This window comes from Carettochelys insculpta, chromosome 4 (genome assembly GCF_033958435.1).
Source record: "Carettochelys insculpta isolate YL-2023 chromosome 4, ASM3395843v1, whole genome shotgun sequence".
Classification (NCBI taxonomy): Eukaryota; Metazoa; Chordata; order Testudines; family Carettochelyidae; genus Carettochelys; species Carettochelys insculpta.
Window position 1 is genome coordinate 86143293 of NC_134140.1, and position 24330 is coordinate 86167622.

Genomic DNA, 24330 nt, shown 5'->3' on the forward strand with positions numbered 1-24330 from the left:
AAATATATTAAATTTGCAGGAGGCCTTTTAGTTTGGTTTCAAATATTTTCAGCAGTACAAATAGTTACTATATAAAGCAGATATTTTAAAAGAATATTATAATTGACTATGAACAAACTGTTACAGTGATTAGTTTCTTAAATTGTTATAAATCAGGGCCCAATAAAGCAATTCATTTACTGAGGTACGGTCTTAAATTTCAGTATGGCTGTTTCTACACATGACACTTTCCTCTGAAAGTGGCATGCTAATAAACAGCCTGAAATATGCGAAAGAGGCACTGATGCAAATTTCCGGTGCCTTATTAACATAAGGTCACATGATTTGGAGTCTGGAAAACGTTCTTCTGGACTCCAAAACAACGTGTAGAAGTGCAGCCCCCTACGGGGTCTTCCTGAAGAAAGTCCTCCTTCCAGAGGCCCCTTCTTCCCAAAAATTTGCGGGAAGAAGGCGCCTCCGGAAGAAGGACTTCCTTCTGTAAGAACCCCCGGGGGCTGTGCTTCTACACATTGTTTTGGAGTCCAGAAGAACGTCTTCCAGACTCCAAATCCCATGACCTTATGCTAATGAGGTGGTGGGAATTTGCATACATGCCTCATTAGCATATTTTGAGCTGTTTATTAGCATGCCACGTTCGAAAAAAAGTGGCATGTGTAGAAACAGCCTATGTGAATAGTCCCATTGACTTTGGTAGGATTACTTGCATATTTAAAATTAAGCACATGCTTAAAGACTCTGCTGGATTGGAACCATAACAGCTATATAAGAGTGAGGGGATGTCTACTGTCTAGGGTTAAAGAATTTAAACATTTATCCTTTGACAGGCATATGAATAATTTGAAAAGCTAGAACATTGCAATATACCAGTTTGTACTACAAAAACCTACAGCTTGCTGTGGCATTGCAAGCAGCAGTTTGTTTTGCTGTTTTCCTTTCAGCTGTTATATTATTTTAGAGCTGATCAAAACAATTGGTATCAAAGTGTGAATTATATATCTAAATAAATCGATTTAACATTCCTCAGTGCTTTAAGTGATTTTAGTAATATTAATATTTAACATATTTCTGTCTGAAATCTTTTATGACTGCATATAGCAATAATAGCCACCATTTCATTCTATTGTTTTTCATAGTAGAATATTACACTGTAAACATTGTAAAAAATATCATCTTTTAACACTGAAATGGATGCAGAGGATTGATTTAAACTCTTTATTTGCATGTAAATGACTCAAGTTTTATTCAGTCAATAAAAATATAGCCTATTAATCCATTTACTATGTTTCTTACAGTTTAAGACATACAAAAATATAAGGTTTCCCACTGAATTAGAATTTTGCCTTTACCTTTGTATCTACACAGAGAAATTTGATTCTGTAAATTGCATTTTAAATTAAAAAAAAAGGCTTTCCTAGCTTATCTCCAGATATTTTTTCTCTATATACAATACAGCTTTGTATTTTTTTTTATTTAGGTTGATTTTTAGTATAAAGACATTTTTATGTATACAAATAAAGATACGAGTACAAGTTAAACAGATTATCGATAGAAGCTCAGGGATAACAAGGTGTGGGTACTGAAGCATGCACATGCATATACTATGATATTAGGGTCTTAGGAAGCTACAACAATTTGACAGCCAGGTATATTAGTGTTGACATAGCAGCATGATAAAAGCAATTCAGACATCTGGATCACAGTGTTGCTCTACAGAGGCATTTCTGAACAGTTCGTCTATTTGTACTTACCCACGTTCCCAGTGTTGTCCACCCATCTCGCTCTGTTTCTTTCTCTGCTTGTGTCTTGTATGTACCTCAGGAATCTCATTTTTCCTTTACAAGTCACCTCCATCTGCTTATGTGTCAGTGTGGCCCATACACCACACATCATATTCAGGAGTTCTCAAGAAGGGCTGTATTCTTATCACTGCCTCTGTCTCGGCACTGTTTCATGCTTGTCATTGTTCAGCACTCAGTGCCACACTGGCTTGTTTTGTCAATAACCATTTATTTGTTGCTGGAATGGTAGCAACCATTACATCTGACCTCCCTGTTTCATCAATTATGGATAAATTATTGGATGTGAACATCTGCAAAAGCTTGCTTTGAACTCACCTCCTGGATGTGATTAGATAAAGTATTAAACTGTTGTTTATTGTCAGGCCAAAAGTCTACTGGGAAGCCAGGGAATTCCAAGACTAACAGCACCCCCACGATCAGCAAGCACCAAAAATTGTTTAGTATTGCCACTATTTCCCATAAGATTGTAGCCATTTATTATTTACACTTATTACTAGTTGTTATACCATACTTGATAAAAGCTCTTGGCAGGCATAGTGTTTGTAGCCATTGTCACATCTGTCAGGATGGAAAGGATACATAAATTGTTTTTTCCTCTTGTATGAGTGTTAAAGGATAACAGATGAAGCTTCTTCCCTCCAGACTACTACTCCAGACCATGTTTTATTTTGAAGAAATATGTCCAGACTGGCTGATTTTGAAAACAATGCATTTCCCGTTCTAAATTGGGTTACAACAACCGTTGCTGTAATAATGGGTCATGCACTGAAGATTTAAAATAGTGCAAAAATGTGATACTGGGATGTTTAGGGGTTTTTGATGCATGTGTAAGCTTCTGTGTAGTGAGGTGCAGTGGTCTTCCCTGACTCTGAGGCAGAGGAGGCCTCTCAGAGACCTTAGTGGGTGGGCCCAGAGCACCTGGGGCCCACCCCAGAGTGAACGGCACTTGAGACAGGGAGTGCCAGAGGCGTGGCCCAGGGCTCATTAAAAGTCTGTCCTCCGAGCACAGCTGAGGCTTCTGGCTGGACTCCTGCAAGCAGGAGTCGAAAGGCTCACACCAGACAGCCAGACTGGCCAGAGCAACTGGCCAGCTGCCTAACTGAACCATAGGGCCACAACCAAGCCTGTCTTTGGCCTCATACCCAGAGTTCCTGGACCTACCCGGGCCCCCTAGTTCGCAGTGTGCTCTATACCTTAAGGATGAGCCTAAGCCAGGAAACCTACACGCTGTTGGCTACCTCAACAGCCCACATGTGCTGGTACCAGTGAGTCTCCCTGCTGCCAGTTACCCCGAGGACCAGGACTGGCTCAAGCCTGGGAGCCTACCTGCTGCTAGCAATGCTGAGCCCTCGGACCTGCCTGAGCCTGTGGTCCTACCTCCAGTCCACTGCCCGCACAACGTGGAGATGCATGACTGGCTGGACCTGCCCACAGCTACCTACCCCGAGGATGTCTGCCTTCCCGACCTCCCCAAGGACTCTGAATGGGAACTGGCACCAGTGGAGGTGGAGGTAGGAAGTGGCCCAGGGGACTCTCCACCTGAGGCCATGGCGATATGTTGCAGTCTGGATCCCCACTGATTGGTTTCTGGTAAGAGCTGTTGTTAGGGCCCTGGGCCAGGGCACAGTGGAGTGAGTGGGCTTGTGCCCCCCAACTCCTAGAGGGGCAGCCCTCACCTCTCGCAGTTCACACAGCTTTGCTTGTGTAGTTGTTACCCTGCCCTGTGCTAGGGCAAACCCCTGATGTACTGTTGGAGTGCTCAGCTCTGCTAACAAGGTGCTGAGTCTTATTCCTGACCTGCTCCAGGACCAGGGCTTATGTACCATTTGAACTGCTCAGCCCTTCTAACAAGGTGCTGCGTCTTTAACCTGCTGCCTAGCCCTGTCCCAGGGCCAGGGCTTATATAGTGTTAGACTGTTCACCCCAGCTGAAAGGGGCTGAGCCTCATTAACTGTTACCCTGCCCCACCACAGGGTCAGGGCTCATATACTGTTTGCGGGCTCCGCCTAGCAGCCCTGTGCTGAGCTTCATTGCCTACTGCCTTGCCCTGCTCCCTGGCTAGGCTGGTAGATTGTTTGAACTGCTCTGCTCTGCTACTGGTGCTGAGCCTGATTAAAGGTGACCTGCCCTGCCTCAGGACCAGGGTCCCAACATAGACTGTGTGTTCCTCCTGGTGGCAGGGGCTGAACCTGAGCAACTGATGGTGGGTCCACTCTGCCTTACAGCTGGGGCTCATACAAGGGCTGCATTTGGCTCTGCCCAGGGCCTGGGTGCATACATTAAGAGACCTCTGTCTACTTAAGATCACCTAGACTTTGGAGAGGTGTTGTGGCCCCCTCCTGAGGAGGGCACACTCCCTTGGCCAACACCTCCACAATCTGCATTCGAGGAACTGGTCAGAATTTTTGTATTGCGTGATCTTATATGAGGTACAGTAAGGGAGATTGTACAATGACTGCATTGATTCTGAACTGATGCATCCATTGTCAAAATAAAACATCAGAAATAAGAGTTAGTGTTAGTGCTGATGACAATATAGAAAATCATGCCATGGAACAATAGTACTGAAGAAGAAAGAAGCATAAGGAGGAATATCAACAGCAAAATATTAGAGGGGAAATTATAGAAATTAACCTTTGGTTAATCAGATAATAATTGTTTTGTCATTAAGAATAAGAGGTGACATCCTGGCACCATTGAAATTAGTGGGAGTTTTATATTAGCCCTTGAAATAAGTTATGATGCTAAATTGATTGTAATTACATCCTATGAATTAGAATCCATTCTATCAAAATATATACATGTAATAAAATACAATTACAAAATATACATTACGTAACTTGTAACATATTTCGCATGTCAGCAACAGATTTGTGGAATATTCTTCTTTGCAAAGCATTAATCCTGCAGGCACATATGCTGCAGGACTTCCCCAGGCCCAGAGTCCTGTGGTGGCAAGGGTGGTGGAGGGGCTCCCCACCCTAATTGGCTCCCACCCTCAGGGTGCTGGGGTCCCCACAGCTTCAGGGCTGTTGGCTGGGCTCTGTACCCTGGCTAGGGTCCTGTGGCTTCAGGGCTGCTGGTAGGGCTCCCCTCCCCAGTGGGGCTCCAAGCTCGGCTCCTCACAGTGGGGATCTCCAACCCCAGCTGGGCTCTTGGTAGTGGGGATCCACATAGTGGGGCCCCCCACTTTGGGGGCTGCCCCTGGGGCACCCCAGAGCTGGCTGCCAGTGGGGCTCACTGTTAGATGGCTTCCCTGCCACCAGCAGGGCACCGCTGTTCCAGGCATAGCTGGAACTCTGTGGTCCAGGTGCTCTCTCCTCCAACAAACATCCATGGTCTTGCCTACGAGGGATGTTGCGGGACAAGAGAGTGACAGACAAGGGGCTTTCAACCTGTAGTATTGTGAGCTGTCTTTGCAAAAATCACCAATATAGAAATGTCTTTAACATCTTTTGTAGTGGTCTTACTGAATTGCAGATTGAAACATCCATATAGCATCAGTGTCTCCTTAATTTAACATGCCTACTAGGTCTGGAAAAAGATTCTGTTTCCTGGCATGTTAAAATTATGTGCTTTTTCTGGAAGTGCATGAGGCATTAAGTGCACATTGCATCATCTGTCTACCAACACCTATTGTTGACTCCAGTAAAATATCCTCAGATGCTGTTGCCCGGTCTGGGCTTTAGCCTGTTACTGCAGTGCTTGTCAGAAATCATTAGGTAGGAATCTCTTTGACTAATGTCGTGGCTGATTGTCTGAATCGTGCTCAAGAACTGTAAATGAGGTGGAAACATCTTAACAGCTCACCAACTGTGAAATGGATAAACAGGGTTAGATTGTCAGAAATCAAAACAAATGTATTTCCAATAATTTTTGACAACAATTTAAAGTGCAGGTTGGAAGCTAACAGTATAAATTAGTATCCACGTGTCATTTTTTTTCAGAGTAAAAATGATAAAATATTGATGACAGCAATCTTTTGTTAGCATAGATAGTCATTTGTCCAACATAATTTCTCACCTTAAAGCTTCACTTTTGTGTCCTTTATCACCATGTGTTCATATCATAGAATCATAGCACTGGAGGTGACTTCAAAAAATCTTCAAATTCTCTGCTTTCGAGTTCTCTGGATCATCCCTGACAGATGTTTGTCTAACCTGCTTTTAAAAACTGTAGCGATAGAGATTTCACATCCTCCTGAGGCAATTAATTCCATTGCTTCACTGACCATGAGGAAGTTTTTCCTAATGTCCAACTTAAACCTCCCTTGCTGCAATTTAAACTGCTTGTCTTGTCCTCAGAGGTCAATAAGAACAGTTTTTCTCCCTTCCTGTAACAGTCATTTATTTTCTTGGCATTCACTTGATAATGAGTAGGATGTCTTCACATCACCCTCCTGTTTGTGAGTCCATTTATGGCTGCTCAGCCCAATTCTGGAGCTGTAGATCTTATCACAGAAGGGACAGGTATTGCAAGCTGTTGGAGGGGCATGGGGCAATTTTTAATGCTCCTTTCTTCTTCTCTGCCCCTCCTCGTCGGCACTGTGGTAGGACCTCTCAAACTGCACCACCCCCTAATGGATTACCATTCTCCACTGGGGATGGTTTTGGGCAAGGTTCTCCCAAGTGTCAAAACTGATGTTGCGCTTTTTTCATGTGTGCCTTCAGCACATCTTTATATTGCTTCCACTTGGCCCCACTCTCCTCAGTCCTTTCTCCAGTTCGGAAAACAGAATCTATTTTGGGAGGTGGTGATCCAACATCTGAACCATGTGGCCAGTCCAACAAAGTTGTTGATGAACGATAATGGCTTCATTGCTGCTCATGTTCAGCTCTTCCAGGACACTAGTGTTCGTGTGCCTATCCTCCCAAGAGATATTTAGGATTCTTCTGAGGCAGAGTTGATGATATTATTCAAGTGCCTTCAGATGACGCCTGTATGTTGTCCAGGTTTCAAATGCATACAGTAGCACTGGAACAACCACTACACGATATACAAGGGATAGATGTCCCAGTTCTCAAAGACCCTTTGTCTCAGGCAGGCGAAAGCAGAGGTTGCGCAGCTCAGACAATGCCAGATTTCCACATCAATGTCGACTTCAGCAGAAAGATGTCTTCCAAGCTATGAAAATCCATACCTCCATGTTTTCCAGCAGTTCTCCGCTGACTTCAGTAGAGGGTGCATGAGATTGTCCCGTCGGTGAAGGTTGGTGTGTTTGATTTTCAGTGTGAGGCCGAGATTCTTGTATACTTCAGCCTTGTTCAACTCCTGTTTTGACCTCAAAGGGGCTGCTTTGGGATCAGTAGTTGCTCAATACTGTGGCAGTCATGTTGTCGTGAAGCAGCCTTAAAATGTTACTGATTTTTTTAGGGCAGCTGATAATCTTCTATATTGTACAAAAGCAATTGATTGGTCCTTCCTAAGTGGAGTGCTTTGCATTTTATACTTGCTGAATCTCATCTTGTTTACTTCAGACTGTTTCTCCAGATCATCCTCCAAGGAGCTTATAACTTCTCCCACATTTGTAAGTGTACCCTCTATGGTGTTATCTAAGTCATTGATGAAGACATTGAAAAGAGTTGGACCCAGGACCAATCCATGTGGGATCTCCTTCCAACTTGACAGTGAGCCATAGTAACTAGTCTCTGGGAACAGTTTTCAACCCTGTTATGCCCCCACCTTATAGTAGATCCATTTAGGTTTGTATGAGAAGGTAATGTGAGACAATATCAAAAGCCTTACTGAAGTCAAGATACATCTATTGCTTACGCCATCCACAAAGCTTTTTATTTTAGCAAAGAGAGCTATTAGATTGGTTTGACATGACTTGTTCTTGACAAATCCATGCTGAAAGTTATTTATCTCATTATTTTCTAGGTGTTTGCAAATTGATTGCTTAATTATTTTTTCCATTTTCTTTCTAGATACTGAAGTTATGGTAGTCTGTAATTTCCCAGGTTATCTTTATTCCCCTTTTTTCTAGATTGGCATTATATTTGCCCCTTTCCAGTCTTCTATATTCTTGCCTGCCTTCCAAGACTTTCCAGAGGTAATCACTAATGGTTCAGATAGCCTTTTAGATAGCTCCTTAACTAGTCTAGGGTATATTTCCTTAGGCCTTGATGACCTGAAGATATCTGACTTGTGTAATTAATTTTAATTTGTTCTTTCCCATTTTAGTCTTGCATCCTGCCTCATATTATCTGATGTTCACTATGGTAAGCACCCAATCACTACTAAATTTTTGGTGAAAACTGAAAACATGTTATTTAGCAATTGTCTCATTTCCACGTTTTCTGATATTATTTTGCCTTCCCACTCCTACTGAATAATGGACCTTCCCTGTCCTTGGTCTTCCTTTTGAGTCTGTTTTTATATCTCAGTGTAGTTTAATTTTGCTGGTTTGTACTTTGGCTTTTCTGATATCAAATTCTTACTCTGTCTTCTTCCTTCCTTGTTTTCTTCCATAAAGATATACCTACTGAAGCATTATGATAGATATTTTAAGAACTGTACAATAATTTAGTCAGTTCAACTGCATATAGAATATGAAATCATTCTACCAGATTTCAAAAGTATCAACCTTTATTTGAAAAAATGTTATAATGGACCTAGCAACATCAAGTTCATGCATTTCAATAGTCTACCTTCTTCAGAACCTCTTGTACAAAGTATTTTTTTTAAAAGCTTATCTTAAACCTCTTCAGTAACTCCAAGACTCATAAAAAGTACGTAGCTTGTGCTCTTTTGATTTGTCAGCAGGACATTCATCAAAGTCATGCACGTATCAAGTAAACCTCTGTAATTTAGCTATATATCCTGTCTACTTCAGTTTGTTTATATATAAACACACACACAAAATGTGAGAAACCAGAATGTACTCACATTTTCCTCGCAAAGGAAATTACCAGAAGTCATGCTGAGTAGTATGCAATGCATAGTATTTTATCATAAAAAGCATTTTTATTTCATACTGTCAAGTGCAAATAAAGTAAAATCAATTTCTTTTCACTATTTGCTTGTATTATTTGGCTGAATTGGTGGGTATTTCAGCATTGCAACAGATATGCACAAACAGATGGTTACTATATACCCTTCCAACCCTAAAGACTTATCTCCTCCATGACTGCTATAATTTTGTAGCCACTGAACTTCCTGTTCTAAACATCCAGGTCCTCAACACAGACTGACCAAGAAGGAGGAGTGTGGCTAGCCGGGGAACTGCTTCCTTGACCTGATTCCTACAAATAAGCTATTGTCAAGGGACAGAGCAACGTGCATCAAGAAATAGTATTAATTTCTCTAGGTCTGAGCAGAGGTGTACTCATTTCAAGATAATGAGAACATTGTTCCCTCCGCCAAATGCCTACACCAGTTCCTTTGCTAATGTTTGACCCTTCTTCATGCTTGCCAACTGTCAGCAGCCAAGTGACTTTTACAGCCCTGGTTCAGCCCTTTCCTCCTCATCTCCTGCTTGACTCACCATTATCTTCTCCCAGCTATGGCACCCCAGTACTCAGCTACTGGTCCTTCACTATGAGATCCTACCAGGCTCTACCCAGATAAATTCTCCTTGCACCCCCCATTCCTACTTTATCAGTGTCCCACCCATCATACTTGATTTATTGACTTTATATCATCTAACCAAGCTACTGGTCCCCTTTTAGAGGTACACAAGGGAAGGATTATGGCGTTCTGCAATTAAGACACACAATGACATGGACTGTTGTGTGGCATGTGTAAGCCTTCCCTTTCTAGGAGAGTCAACAGCGATTCCCCAATATTTACCCCAGTAGTCAGAGTGGTAGTGGTTACCGTAGCAAGTTTTGCTGATGAAACAGTGGTTTTGTCAACAAAGCTTGTGGAACGTACACACACAAAATGTGTTTTGTCAACAGTTTGTTGACAAAACTCAGCACTTTCAGTGACAGCGTTCTGCCCCTCAGCCATGAGGCATAAAGCTGCTGTTGACAGAGTCTGTCATCAAAAAAGCTGTGTGGATGCTCTGGTGGTCCTTCTCTCGACAGACAGGGCATCCAGGGCAACGGGCAGCCCTGTCTTCTGAGCTTCCAGGTGCCTGTTTTGTCAAGAGAGCAGCCTGGCAGTCTGGCTGCTCTGTCAACATTTCAGAGCACTCTTCTGATTGACTTTTGTGTGTGGCCATGCTCTGTCAACAGAAGTTTTGTCAGGAAATCTCTTCCATCAGTGACTTCAGTCGATAGATTGCTATAGTATAGCCATAGTCAGTGTGTTCATGTGGGTGGATGGTTCTGGACTGCTAGGCTGCGTCTACACGTGCACGCTACTTCGAAGTAGCGGCAGTAACTTCGAAATAGCGCCCGTCACGTCTACACGTGTTGGGCGCTATTTCGAAGTTGAAATCGACGTTAGGCGGCGAGACGTCGAAGTCGCTAACCCCATGAGCGGATGGGAATAGCGCCCTACTTCGACGTTCAACATCGAAGTAGGGATGTGTAGACGATCCGCGTCCCGCAACATCGAAATAGCGGGGTCCTCCATGGCGGCCATCAGCTGGGGGGTTGAGAGATACTCTCTCTCCAGCCCTTGCGGGGCTCTGTGGTCACCGTGGGCAGCAGCCCTTAGCCCAGGGCTTCTGGCTGCTGCTGCTGCAGTTGGGGGTCCGTGCTGCATATACAGGGTCTGCAACTAGTTGTTGGCTCTGTGTATCTTGCACTGTTTAATGAAAGTGTGTCTGGGAGGGGCCCTTTAAGGGAGCGACTTGCTGTTGAGTCCGCCCCGTGACCCTGTCTGCAGCTGTGCCTGGCTCCCTTATTTCGATGTGTGCTACTTTGCCGTGTAGACGTTCCCTCGCTGTGCCTATTTCGATGTTGGGCTGAGCAACGTCGAAGTTGAACATCGACGTTGCCAGCCCTGGAGGACGTGTAGACGTTATTCATCGAAATAGCCTATTTCGATGTCGCAACATCGAAATGAGCTATTTCGAAGTTGGGTGCACGTGTAGACGTAGCCCTACAGTGATATATTCTTGCTACAAGTGCTCCCAGGGTGGTGTTGGCAGGATCCCCCCTTTCTCAGAAAGGAGGTCTTGCAGATAACAGCCTATTGTGAGATGCATGAGACTCTTCTCAGAACTGGTTGTTTCAGGCTGACTGCAGACTCTGGCAGACGCTACTGCATTGGGTACACTTGAGCAATGTTTTCAAGCTTGTCTTTACAATCGTGAATGCCATTTTTTTTAAATGAAAGTTACAACTTTGATTTAATTGTATGACTCTGGGGTGTGGGTTTCTGGCACAAGCCTATAGTGCCTATAACCTGGTCTGTCTCTTTAAGTGCACAGTACGACCTCATGTTTTCCCTCCCCAGCAGCTGTGGGCAAAACTTTTATAATAGATGAGCCTTTCAGGCACCATTCACATATTCTGTTTGAGTGAACACTGGGCAAACACAGCATAGAAGGACAATTCCACATCTCCTTTCCTTTGAGGATGCACTTCATTATGTAGTAGATCTTAAGTGGCTGAAGTTGGGGAAACTGTCTGAGGTAGATGCATACCGTATATCTTGTCTGTCTTCTGTTCATGTTTGTTTTATTTGGTTTGTTTTACTGCAGAGCTTTTATGTGCAGTTTGGGATTGTATACACAAATAACATATCTCTCTTCAGCATCCTGTTTTGTGAAAGAGTTACAAGAGAGTAGGCCATACGCACCAGGGCATTTCAATTTGCCAAGTCCAGAAAGTGGGCTAGCTTCTCAGCTGATATCAATCAGCCTCATTGGAGCTATGCCACCAGCTGAGGCTCTGGCTCACTGTGGAACCAAAATGAGGAACACAAAAAGACCTATTCCCATAGGAAAATGAAAATTGAACAGAATTAGTTCTGGTAATATACATAGCTTTTCGATACCTTCAGTTTCATGTGTCTTTATTTCTGATGTATTGAAATAGTTTTCAGCAATATCAGTGACAGCAAACTGGATTTGGTTTGAGCATAGGTAATTTTGGGATCAGAAGTACTACAGTCCCTAAAATGGGGAACATCTGAGAATTTTGACTGCTGGTAAATGCCCTTAACACCTCCTTCTACAAAAAATGGCTTCAGTAATCTAGATGGGAAAACCATTCTTTTGGGAGTGCAAGTGGTGTAATCACCCCTGCCTTCTCTAAGTATTTCTACCTAGGGGAATGTGATGGGGTGGACTAAGCCCTGACTCCCTCTGGAGGAGGCCAGAGGCCTTGCAACACCCACCAAGGTGCAGACAAGAGGTCCTCCACAGAGGATAGAGTGGCTGTCTCAGTGCAGCCAATCAGGGCCCTGCAGGCCAATATAAAATAAGCTGCTGGGGGAAGGGCCAGGCAGTTCCATTCAGGAACTTGACCCTGGTGCATGCCTATGCTTCCTGGGAGTCCAGCAGCAGTTGGAGTGCTCCAAATGAAGCAGTGAGCTCTGCCCTGAGTAAGATCCAGGCCCAGTGGCTGGAGACTGGCGACAATCCTGGTAAAGGAGCTGACAGCTCTCAAAACAGAGTACATTGGATCCCACCCTCAGGACTCAGAAGGCAGCAGTCAAGACTTCACGAAGGGCCCTCAGCTATACGGGGACACCCGAGAGCAGGCCAACCCTGTTACGGGGAGCAGCTATACTTTCTTGTGAGAGCTTACCATGGAACATCGCTTCAGCGGCAATGTACGCAGGTCAGTTCCTTGCCCCATACATTCTGGCCAGGCCTCTTCCCTGACCAATACTACCTACTTTTCTGGCTATTGGACCCTGTATTCAGAATGAAAGTGGCAGCCTCCTTACACCTAAGCAATGTTCCCTGGCAGGTTTTGTCCTCTAGAGGCCCTACTAGGAGTAGTATCAGCCCACTATGGAATTCTTTTGGAATCTCCAGTGGACATGGCAGAATGTCTGATAAGTGCAGAAATACTGCAAGGGGAATCAGCCCTGTGAGTTAATTGCAAAATTGTGACCTGTTTCTTTAAATCCTGGGCATGGGTGCTGTAAGGAGATTTTAATATCATCCATTTCTGTGCCTAAGACTGGAAACAGATAGAGACTTATTGTGCCCTAGAACTCCAGGCCTGGCTTAATCAATGTACATTCTATGCCGGGGTCAGCAACCTTTCTAAGGCACAGTGCTGAAATTTGACCTTTTGACCTCTGTGTACGGTCTGAGTGCTAGTGATACTTTTTAAAGTCACTAATAGTCTTACTTACAAGAACTTCATTAATAAATAAAGATGCAGAGCTTTACCGTTTAGGTGGTGCTGGTAGCCTTAGCCGGTCTTTTCTTAGTCCACAGTTGGCATGGCTTTCAGCAAGCTCCCAGCTGCATGGGGAAAGGAGGCATGGAGCTGAGCTCCCACATCACATCCTGACAGAAAATTGGCTCGTGTGCCACTTTTGGCGCCCGTGCCAGAGGTTCCTGACCCCTATTTTATGCATTTGCACAGAACTGCTCTGGGTCCACTGAGGGAACAGGAACCCTTTCTCCCCCACCTCAAAATCACAGTCCAGGGCTAGTAAGGGGACAGAGTGGGACGGGTCCTGCTTACACATTATGCTGGGAGTCAACAGGGTGGATCAAGGAGCCTGGGCAGCTTTCCCCCTCCCCCCAGGAAAGGAGCATTTAAAGGATAAATGTAGGGTAGGCTGTCATTCAGCAACCTACCCTTCTGTTCTACAAGGGGCACAGAGGGTGACAGTCCTTCATTGCCACAGTGCAAAGGTCCAAATTTCTTTAATTCTTCAACATGAAAGACTTTAACTTGGGTGTGCACTCAGTCAGGTGAGAATGCCAGGCTCATGCTATGAAGCCTTATGACCAGGGTCTTCCGTTCTGTATTTGACATCTCATTTGGTTCAGTGCTTCAGTTCAAAATGCCCTTCAAAACACAGACAGTAGTATTGCTGAATATGAAGAATGAAGCTCTACTGATGAGGTACTGAAGAGGAAACAGTGCCGAACACACATTGGCAAACATTGCTTTTCAGTGCGTACATAGTTTAGGTTATTCAAAAATAGAATGAAACTCCACTGAGGGCTGGCTCAGCTACCCTACCCAGGCCAAGCCCCCAGACATGCATAGGAGACAGCAAGAAATCTAAGGGCTGGAAGCAGCAGTAAGAATGCTGAAAACCATGCTCACTGATGCCTAGCACAGAGATGTTCTTCTTCTTTGAAACCTCTGTTTTACCAGATGAAGAGATGTGTTATTAATATAAAGGGCCCTTTCTTTTTCCAAAATATAAACTGCCCTAGACAGGCATCAAGGGGTAGATGAGGTACTGTCATATGTCCCTCTACACCTCCCATCCCCCTTCAGTCTGGTAAATGACATTCACTAATCCTTTCTTGGAAATGTGCAAAAAGGATTTCCGTAGATAGTCTTTGGAGATTTCCTGTGTCCTCATGTGTGTAATAGGTTGGGTCAAGGAACAAAGAGGGAGGGAGGAAAGAAAGGGATTTCATTTTATATGCCTTCTCTCCTCATCCCCATTGGAAAAAATGGGTGAACAGGGAAATTATGCAATACAGATGATGTCAGTGTTAAATTAAATTAAGATCATATGTTTCTTGGTGGCAGCTGTAATCCTTTGATTATAGAAGAGGTCACGTTAATAGAGTGCATTCCAAACAAGTAGTATTAACAAATTGCTTGTGTGCCAGAATAATTAGTAGTGCATGTAATAAAATGATTTACAAAAATCATTTTTGATTAACCCTAGCTTAAATGTAAAAGCTATAATTTATTCAATTTCCTGTATGTCTCAAAACTGTACCAAAAGCTGAGTTCTGATAGTGTTTTAAAAAAAGAAAATATGTATTTCAGTGTATCTTATCAAATTTTTCATATATGAGTGAGAAGGATTCTGTTTTAAGATACTGATTCATAGATCTCCTTTAAAAATATGCATAGCTTCTAAAGTCTGTTAAATTATAGATAACCAAATTATTTTGTAAATCGCATAATATGTTTGGTTTTCTGTAATGCCAAAATTGTGATGTAAGTGAACATCCTTATGTTAAGTATTTGTAATTGTTGCATATCAAAAGTGAAATAATTATACAATGCAGTACTCTGTATGCTGTAGGTAGTAAAACTGGCATCTAACAGTATGAAAACATCTTTGTTCCTTGTGTGTACAGATTGATTCTAAATCAAAAGCTGAAATGTTTGATATTATATATTGTTTTTTGCTGCCTCACAGAATCTGAACACCTACAAAGACATCTCCATGGAACTGTCTGATGTTTTTGGCCTAGGTAGAGCATATCAAGCTATAGCCAAGGTCCTGGTAAGGTAAGTTAGCACATCCTTGTCTTTCTGTCAGTGCAAATTCACTCTACCATGAAAGACTTAAATTGTTAGAGGTCTGTCGCTTCCCATTACTGACTTCTTAAATTTTAAGCAGTGCCCTTCTTCTAGTAAGTGACCCTTTCATCACAAGTTATTTTAAACCAGAACAGCTTGTTTTAAAGTGCACGATCAAAGCTTTTCCTTACCTGTACACCATAATCTACTTTCTTTGTTGGTGTTTGTTTCATATTTCCAAAAAGTAAGAAAAAGACCTTGCTGAAAGAAATCCACTCATATTTTACAGGTTTAAAAAGCAGAAAGGCTAGAGAAGTGTGGTATTCTCAATGTAACCTTTCTAGAACTCTTCTTAAGAGGTGTTATCTTATATTTTTCTGCCTCATTTTTTCTGTCGAGACATTCATGTTTTGACCATATAGGGTAACTGATTTGCTGAAAATATAATTCTCTGTTTCAGTTCATCAATCTTGAACTTGAATTTATCTGCCAGAAATTAGAACTTTGACAAAAATAATTGATGCGAAAGATTATAGTACAATTAACACTTGATCAGTAAAAGCAAGGAAATTCAAAGTTAACCTTAATGGATTGTCCTGGACTCATTCTGTTGTGTATTGCAGGCTATATGCATGGTGGGTTGGGACCCCTGGGGTGCCAACTGAGGTGCTAAAAATACTACTGAGCCTGGTTCTCTGCCAGCCTAGGCCCCTCTTACAAGGTCTTGCTGAGCCAGGCTTTTAAGCATCCTCAAGCAAAGCACCCAGGCAGAACCACAACCAGCTTGTAGATACAAATGCTGAATTCAGCTGTGGGAGAACATAGTTTAAGAGATTTACTGCAGCATCCAGATGTTCACCCTCCCCCATTCAAAGTTCTGTGAAGTTTGCCTCTTTCCTCAATGTGAAGGAAAGTTATACACAGCCTCTTTCCCCTCCAGTTAAAAATTACACATCCTGGGTTATATCAAAAATAAGAAATAAGTTTATTAACTACAAAAAGGTGTCTTTTAAGTCGTCAAAAAGGTAGCAAATAGAACACAGCTAATTACTAAGAAATAATACAAAGCATACAATCTAAGCTAGTTTCACTAAAAAACTGGTCACAAATAATAATTTCTCACTCTAGTTATTGTTTCAGGTAGAGTCCTTCACAGGCCAGGCAACTTGTAGCCTGGATCCAGCAGTTCTTCTCCCTATCCCACCTAGTTTACAGTACTTTTGTTTCCAGGTGTTTTCAAGTATCTTTTTTGGCGGGGGAAGGCAGAGGTAAAGCCAGCTGAAGGCAATCATTTTCTTTCCTCTCCCGCCTTATATAGAATTTCCATAAGGTGGGAAACCTTTCTTTGATTCCCTGCACCCCTCTGTGAAATAGTTCAGTTGTCCAACATGCAGATTAGTGTCTGGTGCCAGCTCACCTGCCTACATTATCCAGTGGCATCTTGGAATGGCCACAGGAAGACCAATAACCTGTCCTTGCCCATGATGCCTGTGGGATTCTGGGGAAATACACAGAAATTAATATACTGTTTTTGGTAGAAATTCTGGGTACATATCACGTTGTGAAGTGCAGTATGAGCTGGACTGGTCATCAGGATCTGGAATTCCAAGCCCTTGCAGCTGATATAATGGCTGTGAAGAATGATAATTTAAGCAATACATGATATGGGCTACTCCCATGAACTTAAAGGGCCTTTCTAAGAGGATGTTTAGTGCCACAAGTTCCAAGGATCAGCAGGATACTAGATAGGAAGGCACAAGTTTGTAACGTGCCTTTAATCATTCTCTCTTGGAATACATATTAGTCTATGATCACTTTCACAGTGATATGGTAGGCAGTTATAACAGCTAAGTAGTTGTCAGTGGCAGCTAAGAGCAGCCTTAATTCAATCAGAAACTGGGCAAATTCTAAAATAACTGAAATTGACCATAAAGCATAAAAAGTAAACGTTTTAAACTGGTTCCATTTGGCCATATAGCACATCCTAGTGGACGGCTTCTGGATTCTAACAGACTGCCTTGATCTCTTTGGAAAAGCATTAGTCTACTTGACCTTAGAAATCTAGCAGCCATGCTGTCAGTAACAGAGAATTGAGATTTGAGATCATTACTCTATTCTGTTCAGACAAGGTATCTTAACTGAGTGAAGAATAAGTGAAAGCTCAAAGAAACAGCTTTGCTCAGCTCAGATAATCATGACTAAGATAATTCTGGATCTGTTTTGCTGAATCTTCCTTAGTATTACAAGGGTGAGGGGAAATGAAAGACAGATGTAAAGGAGCACCAATGTGAAAAAGGGCATGTGTTACACATTGTAGGTCCCAGTGCACTCTCAGGCTGTGTCTACACTAGCAAGAAGGGGTCTCTCTCAAAAGATCCAGTAGAGCATCTACATACAAAAAGCATTCTTTTGAAATGACTCTTCCTTTCCCATTTCAGGAAGCGCGTCCCCTTTCTAAAGCTTCTTTTGAAAGAAAACATGTGTAGATGCTCTGCACTCTCCCCCCCGCCGTGGTTGTTTTTTGGTTTTTTTTGTTTGTTTGTTTTTTTTCGGAAAGAGCAGCCCTCATAGGACCTGATTTCCAATTTCTGGCTTGTTCTTTCAAAGAGCAGGGGTTGCGTAGGCACTCTCTTTCATAAGAAGTTCTTTCAAAAGATCTCTGTAACGTAGACGTCGACTCACACAGAACTTTAGATGCTTATTATTCTGACCTGTGTCCATAGGACCCTGTTGAAAAATACTGACTGAGCCAGTGAAGATTTTAATGACTTCCCATTGTGATTCATGACCTTCAGTAAAGCAGATTTCAACTGACTCAGGAATATAGTAGACAAGGTCCCATGGAAAGCTCAATTAAGAAGAAAAGTGAACTGAAGACAGAGCTGCTTGATGCCTGCCTTGCTTCAGTTTTCTCACAAAAAACATGACTGGAAAACTGGTAAAGTTAGAAGGGGTGCAGTAAATGTGAGATAAGGAAAGAACACATCAAAGATCTTCTGACCAACTTGAATTAATGCAAATCAATGGGCTAGAAGGTATTAACCTGAAAGTACTGAAAGAATTAACTGAAGAAGTCTCAGAGCCACTGACAATACTATTTATAAACTCATGGAAGGAAAGAAGGGTCCCAGAAGACTGGAGAAGGACTAACAATGTGCCCACCATTAAAAAAGGCAAAAAGGAGAAGTCAGGGAAATATTAAACCAGTCAACATGACTTCATTTCCTGGGAAGCTAGTAGAGCAATGTGTAAAACATTTAATTTCTGAATATCTGGAGGGTGAAGAGGTATTAGTAGCCAGCTTGGATATACTGAGAACAAATCATACCAAATCAGCTTGATTTCTTTGATAAGTAACTGATTTGGTGAATAGGGGAAATGTGATGGACATAATATATTTGGACTTCTGATAGGCTTTTTACAGAAGTCCTACTTGATATTCTTACAAGTAAGCAGGAGAAATGCAGACTCAACAACACTACCGTTAAGTGGATACAAAATTGGTTAAACAAATCATGCAGAGAGACACTTCAAATGGAATGATGTCAGATTGAAGGAAGATTTCAAGTGGGGTTTCCAGGGCTGGTGGTTTAACATCTTTGTTAATGGCCAGGATATAGGAATAGAGAACAAACTGATCAAGTTTGTAGATGACACAACACTAATGGAGGTTGCCAATACTTTGGAGGATAGAACTAAAATTTAGGAGGATCTCAATAAATTGGCTATAGACAACTAAATGAATTTCACCAAAGACAAACATATTAGCTGCATCGACACAAACGCCCTTTCGAAAGGGCAAAAATCGAAGTTCGGCTTTCGAAAAAACGGCCATCGAAAGAGAGCCCCCGCCGCCATTTTTCAGATCTGCGTTCTGATCTGCTCTTTCGAAGTGCCACCCTGGTCTTTCGAAAGAGCGTCCACACGGCTCCAAGCTCTCTTTCGAAAGAAGGGAGGCAGGAAACGCCGCAGATGGGGTCCCATGGCCGACAAGCCCTTCCGGGGCCACAGCCAGCCACCTCCTTTAAAGGGCTCCTCCCTCCGCCCTCCCCTCCGCACGAGCCGAGTGCTGCCCAGCCTGTTTGTGCCCGGCAGAGCCCACTCGTGCCCATGGAAGCCCAGCGACAGCTCCTGCAGGCGGACACCCTCATTATGGATGCCCTGCTGGCAGTGCTGTGCACCCTCGCCGCAGCTGCACCCGAGCTCATCAGGTGGCTGCAAGGTCTCCCCAGGGCCATGGCGCTCCCCCCCCCAGGTGCCCCGATGCCTCTGGACCCACCCCAGCAGCACTGACTGGTGGGAGTGCGTGGGGCTGGGGAGGTGGGGCAAGGAAAGGGGGCTGTGGAACTTCCGCATGTTGAGGCAGACCTTCAAGGAGATCTGCCACTGGCTCGCCCCTGCACTCCGGCACCAGGACACCTGCATGCGGCCAGCCCTCACATTGAAGAAGCAGGTCACAGTCACCATCTGGAAGCTGGCCACCCCAGACTCCTATCGCTCCCTGGGACAGCAGTTCGGAGTGGGCAAGGCCACCCTCGGGGCTGTCCTTATGGAGGTAAGTGGGGCCAGAGGGGTGGGAGGGCTGGGGCAAGGGGAACCCTCCCCGGCAAGGGGCTGGATGGGAGGGAGCAGGGGCTGCACGGGCCAGGGGCCGGACGGGAGGGGGCCCAAATGGGCCCGAGGTGGAGGGCCACAGCCGCCACACCCACATTAGAGCACGTGTCCCCCTTCCCCCTGTGCAGGTCGTCAGGGCCATCAACGCGATGCTGCTCCATGGGGTCGTCCACCTGGGGGATGTGGACAACACCATTGCCGGCTTCCAGGACCTGGGCTTCCCGAACTGCATCAGCGCTTTGGACAGCACACATATCCCCATCCATGCCCTGCCCCACAGCACCGTCCAGTACATCAACCAGAAGGGCTACCATTCGGTGGTGCTGCAGGCCCTAGTGGATGCGAGGGGCTGGTTCACCGACCTTTACATGGGCTGGGATGGCCGCACCCACGGTGCCTGGGTCTTCCAGAACTCCAGCCTCTGCCACCACATGTGGGCCAGCACCTTTGTCCCCCAGAGGGAGATCCCCGTGTCGGAAGATGTCACCATGCCGCTCTGCATGGTGGCAGATGCGGCGTACCCCCTGCAGCCGTGGCTCATGAGACCCTACACGGGACACCTCGACACCACGCGAGATCTGATACATGTTTCTGAACCTAATTGGAGGTTCCTAGGCCTATTGTTATTTGAGGGACAGTCTGGTATAAGGGCATTACCTTCAAGATAATCTCTGGTGGTGTCCACTGTAGTAAAGAGTAACTTGTGGACACTAGGTTTGTACATCGTATTCAGCGACCCTTGCAAGACTTGCTTGAGCAACATCACAGAAGGTACAGGTCTCCATAATGCCCAACACATGTAGAAAAAAATTCATTTGTCTCTTTTAGCCTGAATTGAGAAGATAAGAGCTACTACAGATACGTAATGCCTTTTTCTGAAGCAATCATAACTACCCCATAGATTCATGAATGCCAATTTTGTGGGGGGGGAAGCTACATATCTCACTAATATGAGAGGGTAGTATCTTAGAAAGTACAGCATGTATAGTTATGTAGAAACTTTTTAAAAAGTGCATTTTTGAAAGGAACATAACATTATAGGTGATTGAGGTGGATAAGATCAGAATCTGTCGACAGAGGCGCTATGTCTAGTACAGTCAAGACAGAACTCTGCCAGGAAAACTGCTGCATTCTGTCAACAGATTCTCAACAGAACACATTTGTAGTGTGGATGCTCCCTAATTTTGTTGACAGAAGACCTCTTTTGTCAACAGAACTCTGGAGTGTAGACCCAGCTTTACTGTCCTGTGCAGGGTTGTTTCTGACAGGATAATACTTTAGTGCTTTGTCTGGACTGGTTTTAAATGTCTCAAGCTACAGGTTTCCTTAACTTCCTTCAGAAGACTTTTCTACCATGTAGCAGCAGAGCTCTTTGGTAGCTGAAGTTCTATCTGTGAAAATTACCTTTTTTTGTTGTTGTTATAAATCTGATTTCCCTTTGCCTGAGAAATTATATGCCCTAGTAATTTTTATATTTTCTATAAAGGGAACGTAAGTTCTTTGATGTGAAATATCAAAAAATGACCAAACTACATCAAAACATTTCTATTAATTCATGAGATTAAGAAAACCTTTTTACATTTTCTCCTGTCACTGATTCCATTTGCCTTATTACTTTCAGTCTCCAGCCCACAAACTTGGTGGCACAATCAACAAACCCCTCAGTGGCTGTTTCATTTCTGTTCTATTTGATTTCTCCACTCTGAGTAAATGATTAAGTTTTCATGCATTGGTTCAACCAAAATCTATGTTCACTCAACCACATCCTTTATTGATTACTTCTACAGCAAACAGTAGGCCAAGTGTGATATACATAATTGGACAGTTGTCAGGGGATGTGGGTGTTAACAATCCTGTTTTCCCAGCTGGAAACTGGAATCACCTTGATACACAAATATTCTGCACAGTTTCATTCTCATCCTTTGGACCGAGCAGTTCTTCTCCTCAGAATATATGTTTTTAACTCTCTAAGGTCTGGTTGAATGGATTTAGTGATTATACCATATAATATGCTGTTCAAGTTGCACCTGTGCACTGCATATAGAAAACTAGAAAAACTGGAATTAATATTTGTCTAACACTCTAACCTTGTCCTTTAACTTATATAAATCATGTGCCACACTTCTGTGTGGAAATGTTTGATTTTCTCCCCTTCAGAAGAAAGATAGTTTCCAAATATGTTTCTGGTTCAAAAATTTAGAAACCTTTTGACATTGGGCAAATGTTTACAGTTCAGTACATTTCATATTCTACGGCCGTTTAAATATGTTCACTTAATAATTATGATAAATACAATTCTACTCATTTAAAAACATGTGCTTTACTGTAACATAGCACTTGAACATTTTAAGTACCCTATTAAATGTGGAATGTTTTGACAGCCTATTTCAATAGTGCAGCTGACTCCGCATATCAAGGGGTGGTAAAACAATATTTAGATTTGCATCAAGTCTTCACTGTTTTTCCTGTTCAGTGGCAGAAACTTCATTGTTTTGATTACTCTGTTTGCATAAGCCAATTAAGGAATCCTAGTAGACATAGCACGATCAAATTCTTGAAGTGTATATTCCAAATTAAAAGGGTTAAGTTAAATAAGCCTCAGTCAATCATTTGTTGCAAATATATGATATAAAAGTGTTTTAATGTAGTATGAAGATATATCATTATTTTTCATCACAGGAACTTAAATTTGTGAGTTGATAAAATAAGAATAGTATTTTTGGGCTGGCTTGGTGACTTGACATATAGCATGCTGCACTGCTACATGGGAGACTCAGGTTCATGGCTTATATTGAGGTCAGTTGCAGTGACACTCAGCCTTAAAAAGAAAAAGTGTGCAGTGCTTCACTCCCAAGCAAACTTGAGCATCTGGCCTAGAGGGCAGAGATACTAGATTGTTAGCGTGGCCAGCTTTATTAAAAATATGTGCAAATATTATTGTCAGCGTCGTTAGCCAGCTTTCATCCTAGATTGGGAGTAACCTCAGGTACCCTGAGTCTCAATGGGAATTGGAGGTAACACCTACAATCCACAGTTTATAGGATAGCCTGTATGACTGCAGCGGTTCTTAATCTGTGCAGTCACACAGCAGCATTACGTCCTGAAGGAGGTTATCAGCTCTGTCATGTACAATGTTAATGTCATTATATTGCTGCTGCTGCTGTACAAGAAGAGAGAAAATTCTAAAGCTAAAAGTGGCATCCATGAGTGGCGGGACAGAAAAATGTAAAAACAAGGTTCTCACTGACAAATTAATGTGCTTAGACCCCTCCCTAGGCCTGTACTCTCAATTTTTCACTAGGCAAAGTCTGACCTGTCTACAAAAAATGTCTGTCTAGATGCTGACTAAATAAAACATCATTTTAGATTACTGGAAACTCAGAAAAACATAATAAATAACATAACAAATAATAATTTGCTGTTTTGTCATTCTTGGCGCTCAAAATAATGCAACAATGTACTTGGAATGTATGGAAACATCTTTTTTCTTCTTGTAGGTAGATACCCTGCTGCAGGAGTACTCAGTCCTCATTGGTTTAGGAGCCAAATTAGTGAGCAACATTGTATCAAAGAGTAACAGTAGTATGAATGCATTTTTACATTTTCTCTCTCTCACACTCACACACGCACACACACAGAGCAAAACGACTACGTATTATTATTTTGTCAGTTACAATTCATTTAGAACATGGTAATTCGTTAATAATTAATAATTAACCATAGTAATTTGGTAGATTGGTTAATAATTAAATCACACAGTGTTTTAATATGATGTAATTCAACGAGCTGCAGGAGACAAAGTAAAGAGCAACTTGCAGCTCACTGCCCTACAGCTTGCATGGAGGCAGCAGATGTGCAGTTGAGGACAGAAGCGTGTTCAAATTTCACCACAACCCAATTTAGCAAATACAGTTTCTAGACTACTTCAAACTGACGCTGCTTGGGGAAACAATAACCAATTCTCATTATAGGTTTTTACAATAAATGAAGACACAGCCTCGATAACTATGTAATTGTAACCTTTGTTATTTGTTTTAGTCAGGGAAAAGTGATGGAGGCTATCGAGTATTTGGAAAAGTTTGTGACAGTTGCCAAGACTGCTCATCTAAGCCGAGGCCTTGTGGATGCATGCATATCCCTGGGAGATATTTACAATGAAAGAGTAAGTATTAGGTGTAGTGAGGATGCTATACAGTTGATTGAAATTCAAGATCAAAATCTGAGTACTTTTATGAGAGAATGTCCCCATCAGAATCTGATGAAGGTATTGATTCATATAGGATTTTTTCTTGTATTGCCAAATAACTAGGTATGGCTATGAATTGGAATGCCAAATATAAACTCTTTGCGTGAGGTTAAAATGTGTTCCTAAATCCAGATCCAAATGTCACAATAAGGGTATAATTCTGTAATGAGTCAAACCAAAACTCCAGATCCAAACAACCTCTACCAACAGTCTGGATCTAGATACGTATCTTGATTAACATTAATTACAAATATCTTGTATCATACTACTGTACAGAGCAACTACTGCTCTTTGAAAAATAACAAATGGGACAAATAAAAATTATAACAGACTACACTGGTGAAGATTTAAATGTTTCAGCTTG

At 42.7% G+C, this 24330-nt stretch overlaps 1 protein-coding gene across 7 annotated transcripts in view; it reads left to right on the forward strand.

Moving 5' to 3' along the window:
- The window catches only part of TTC29 (tetratricopeptide repeat domain 29), a 598163-nt gene that overhangs the window by 466504 nt on the left and 107329 nt on the right, over nt 1–24330 (forward strand). For all 7 annotated transcript variants that reach the window (XM_074993220.1, XM_074993221.1, XM_074993218.1 and 4 more), the window contains 2 exons: nt 15003–15094; nt 23759–23882. In XM_074993220.1, coding sequence (XP_074849321.1) covers nt 15003–15094; nt 23759–23882 — 216 coding nt within the window. The remainder of the gene's footprint in view (nt 1–15002; nt 15095–23758; nt 23883–24330) is intronic.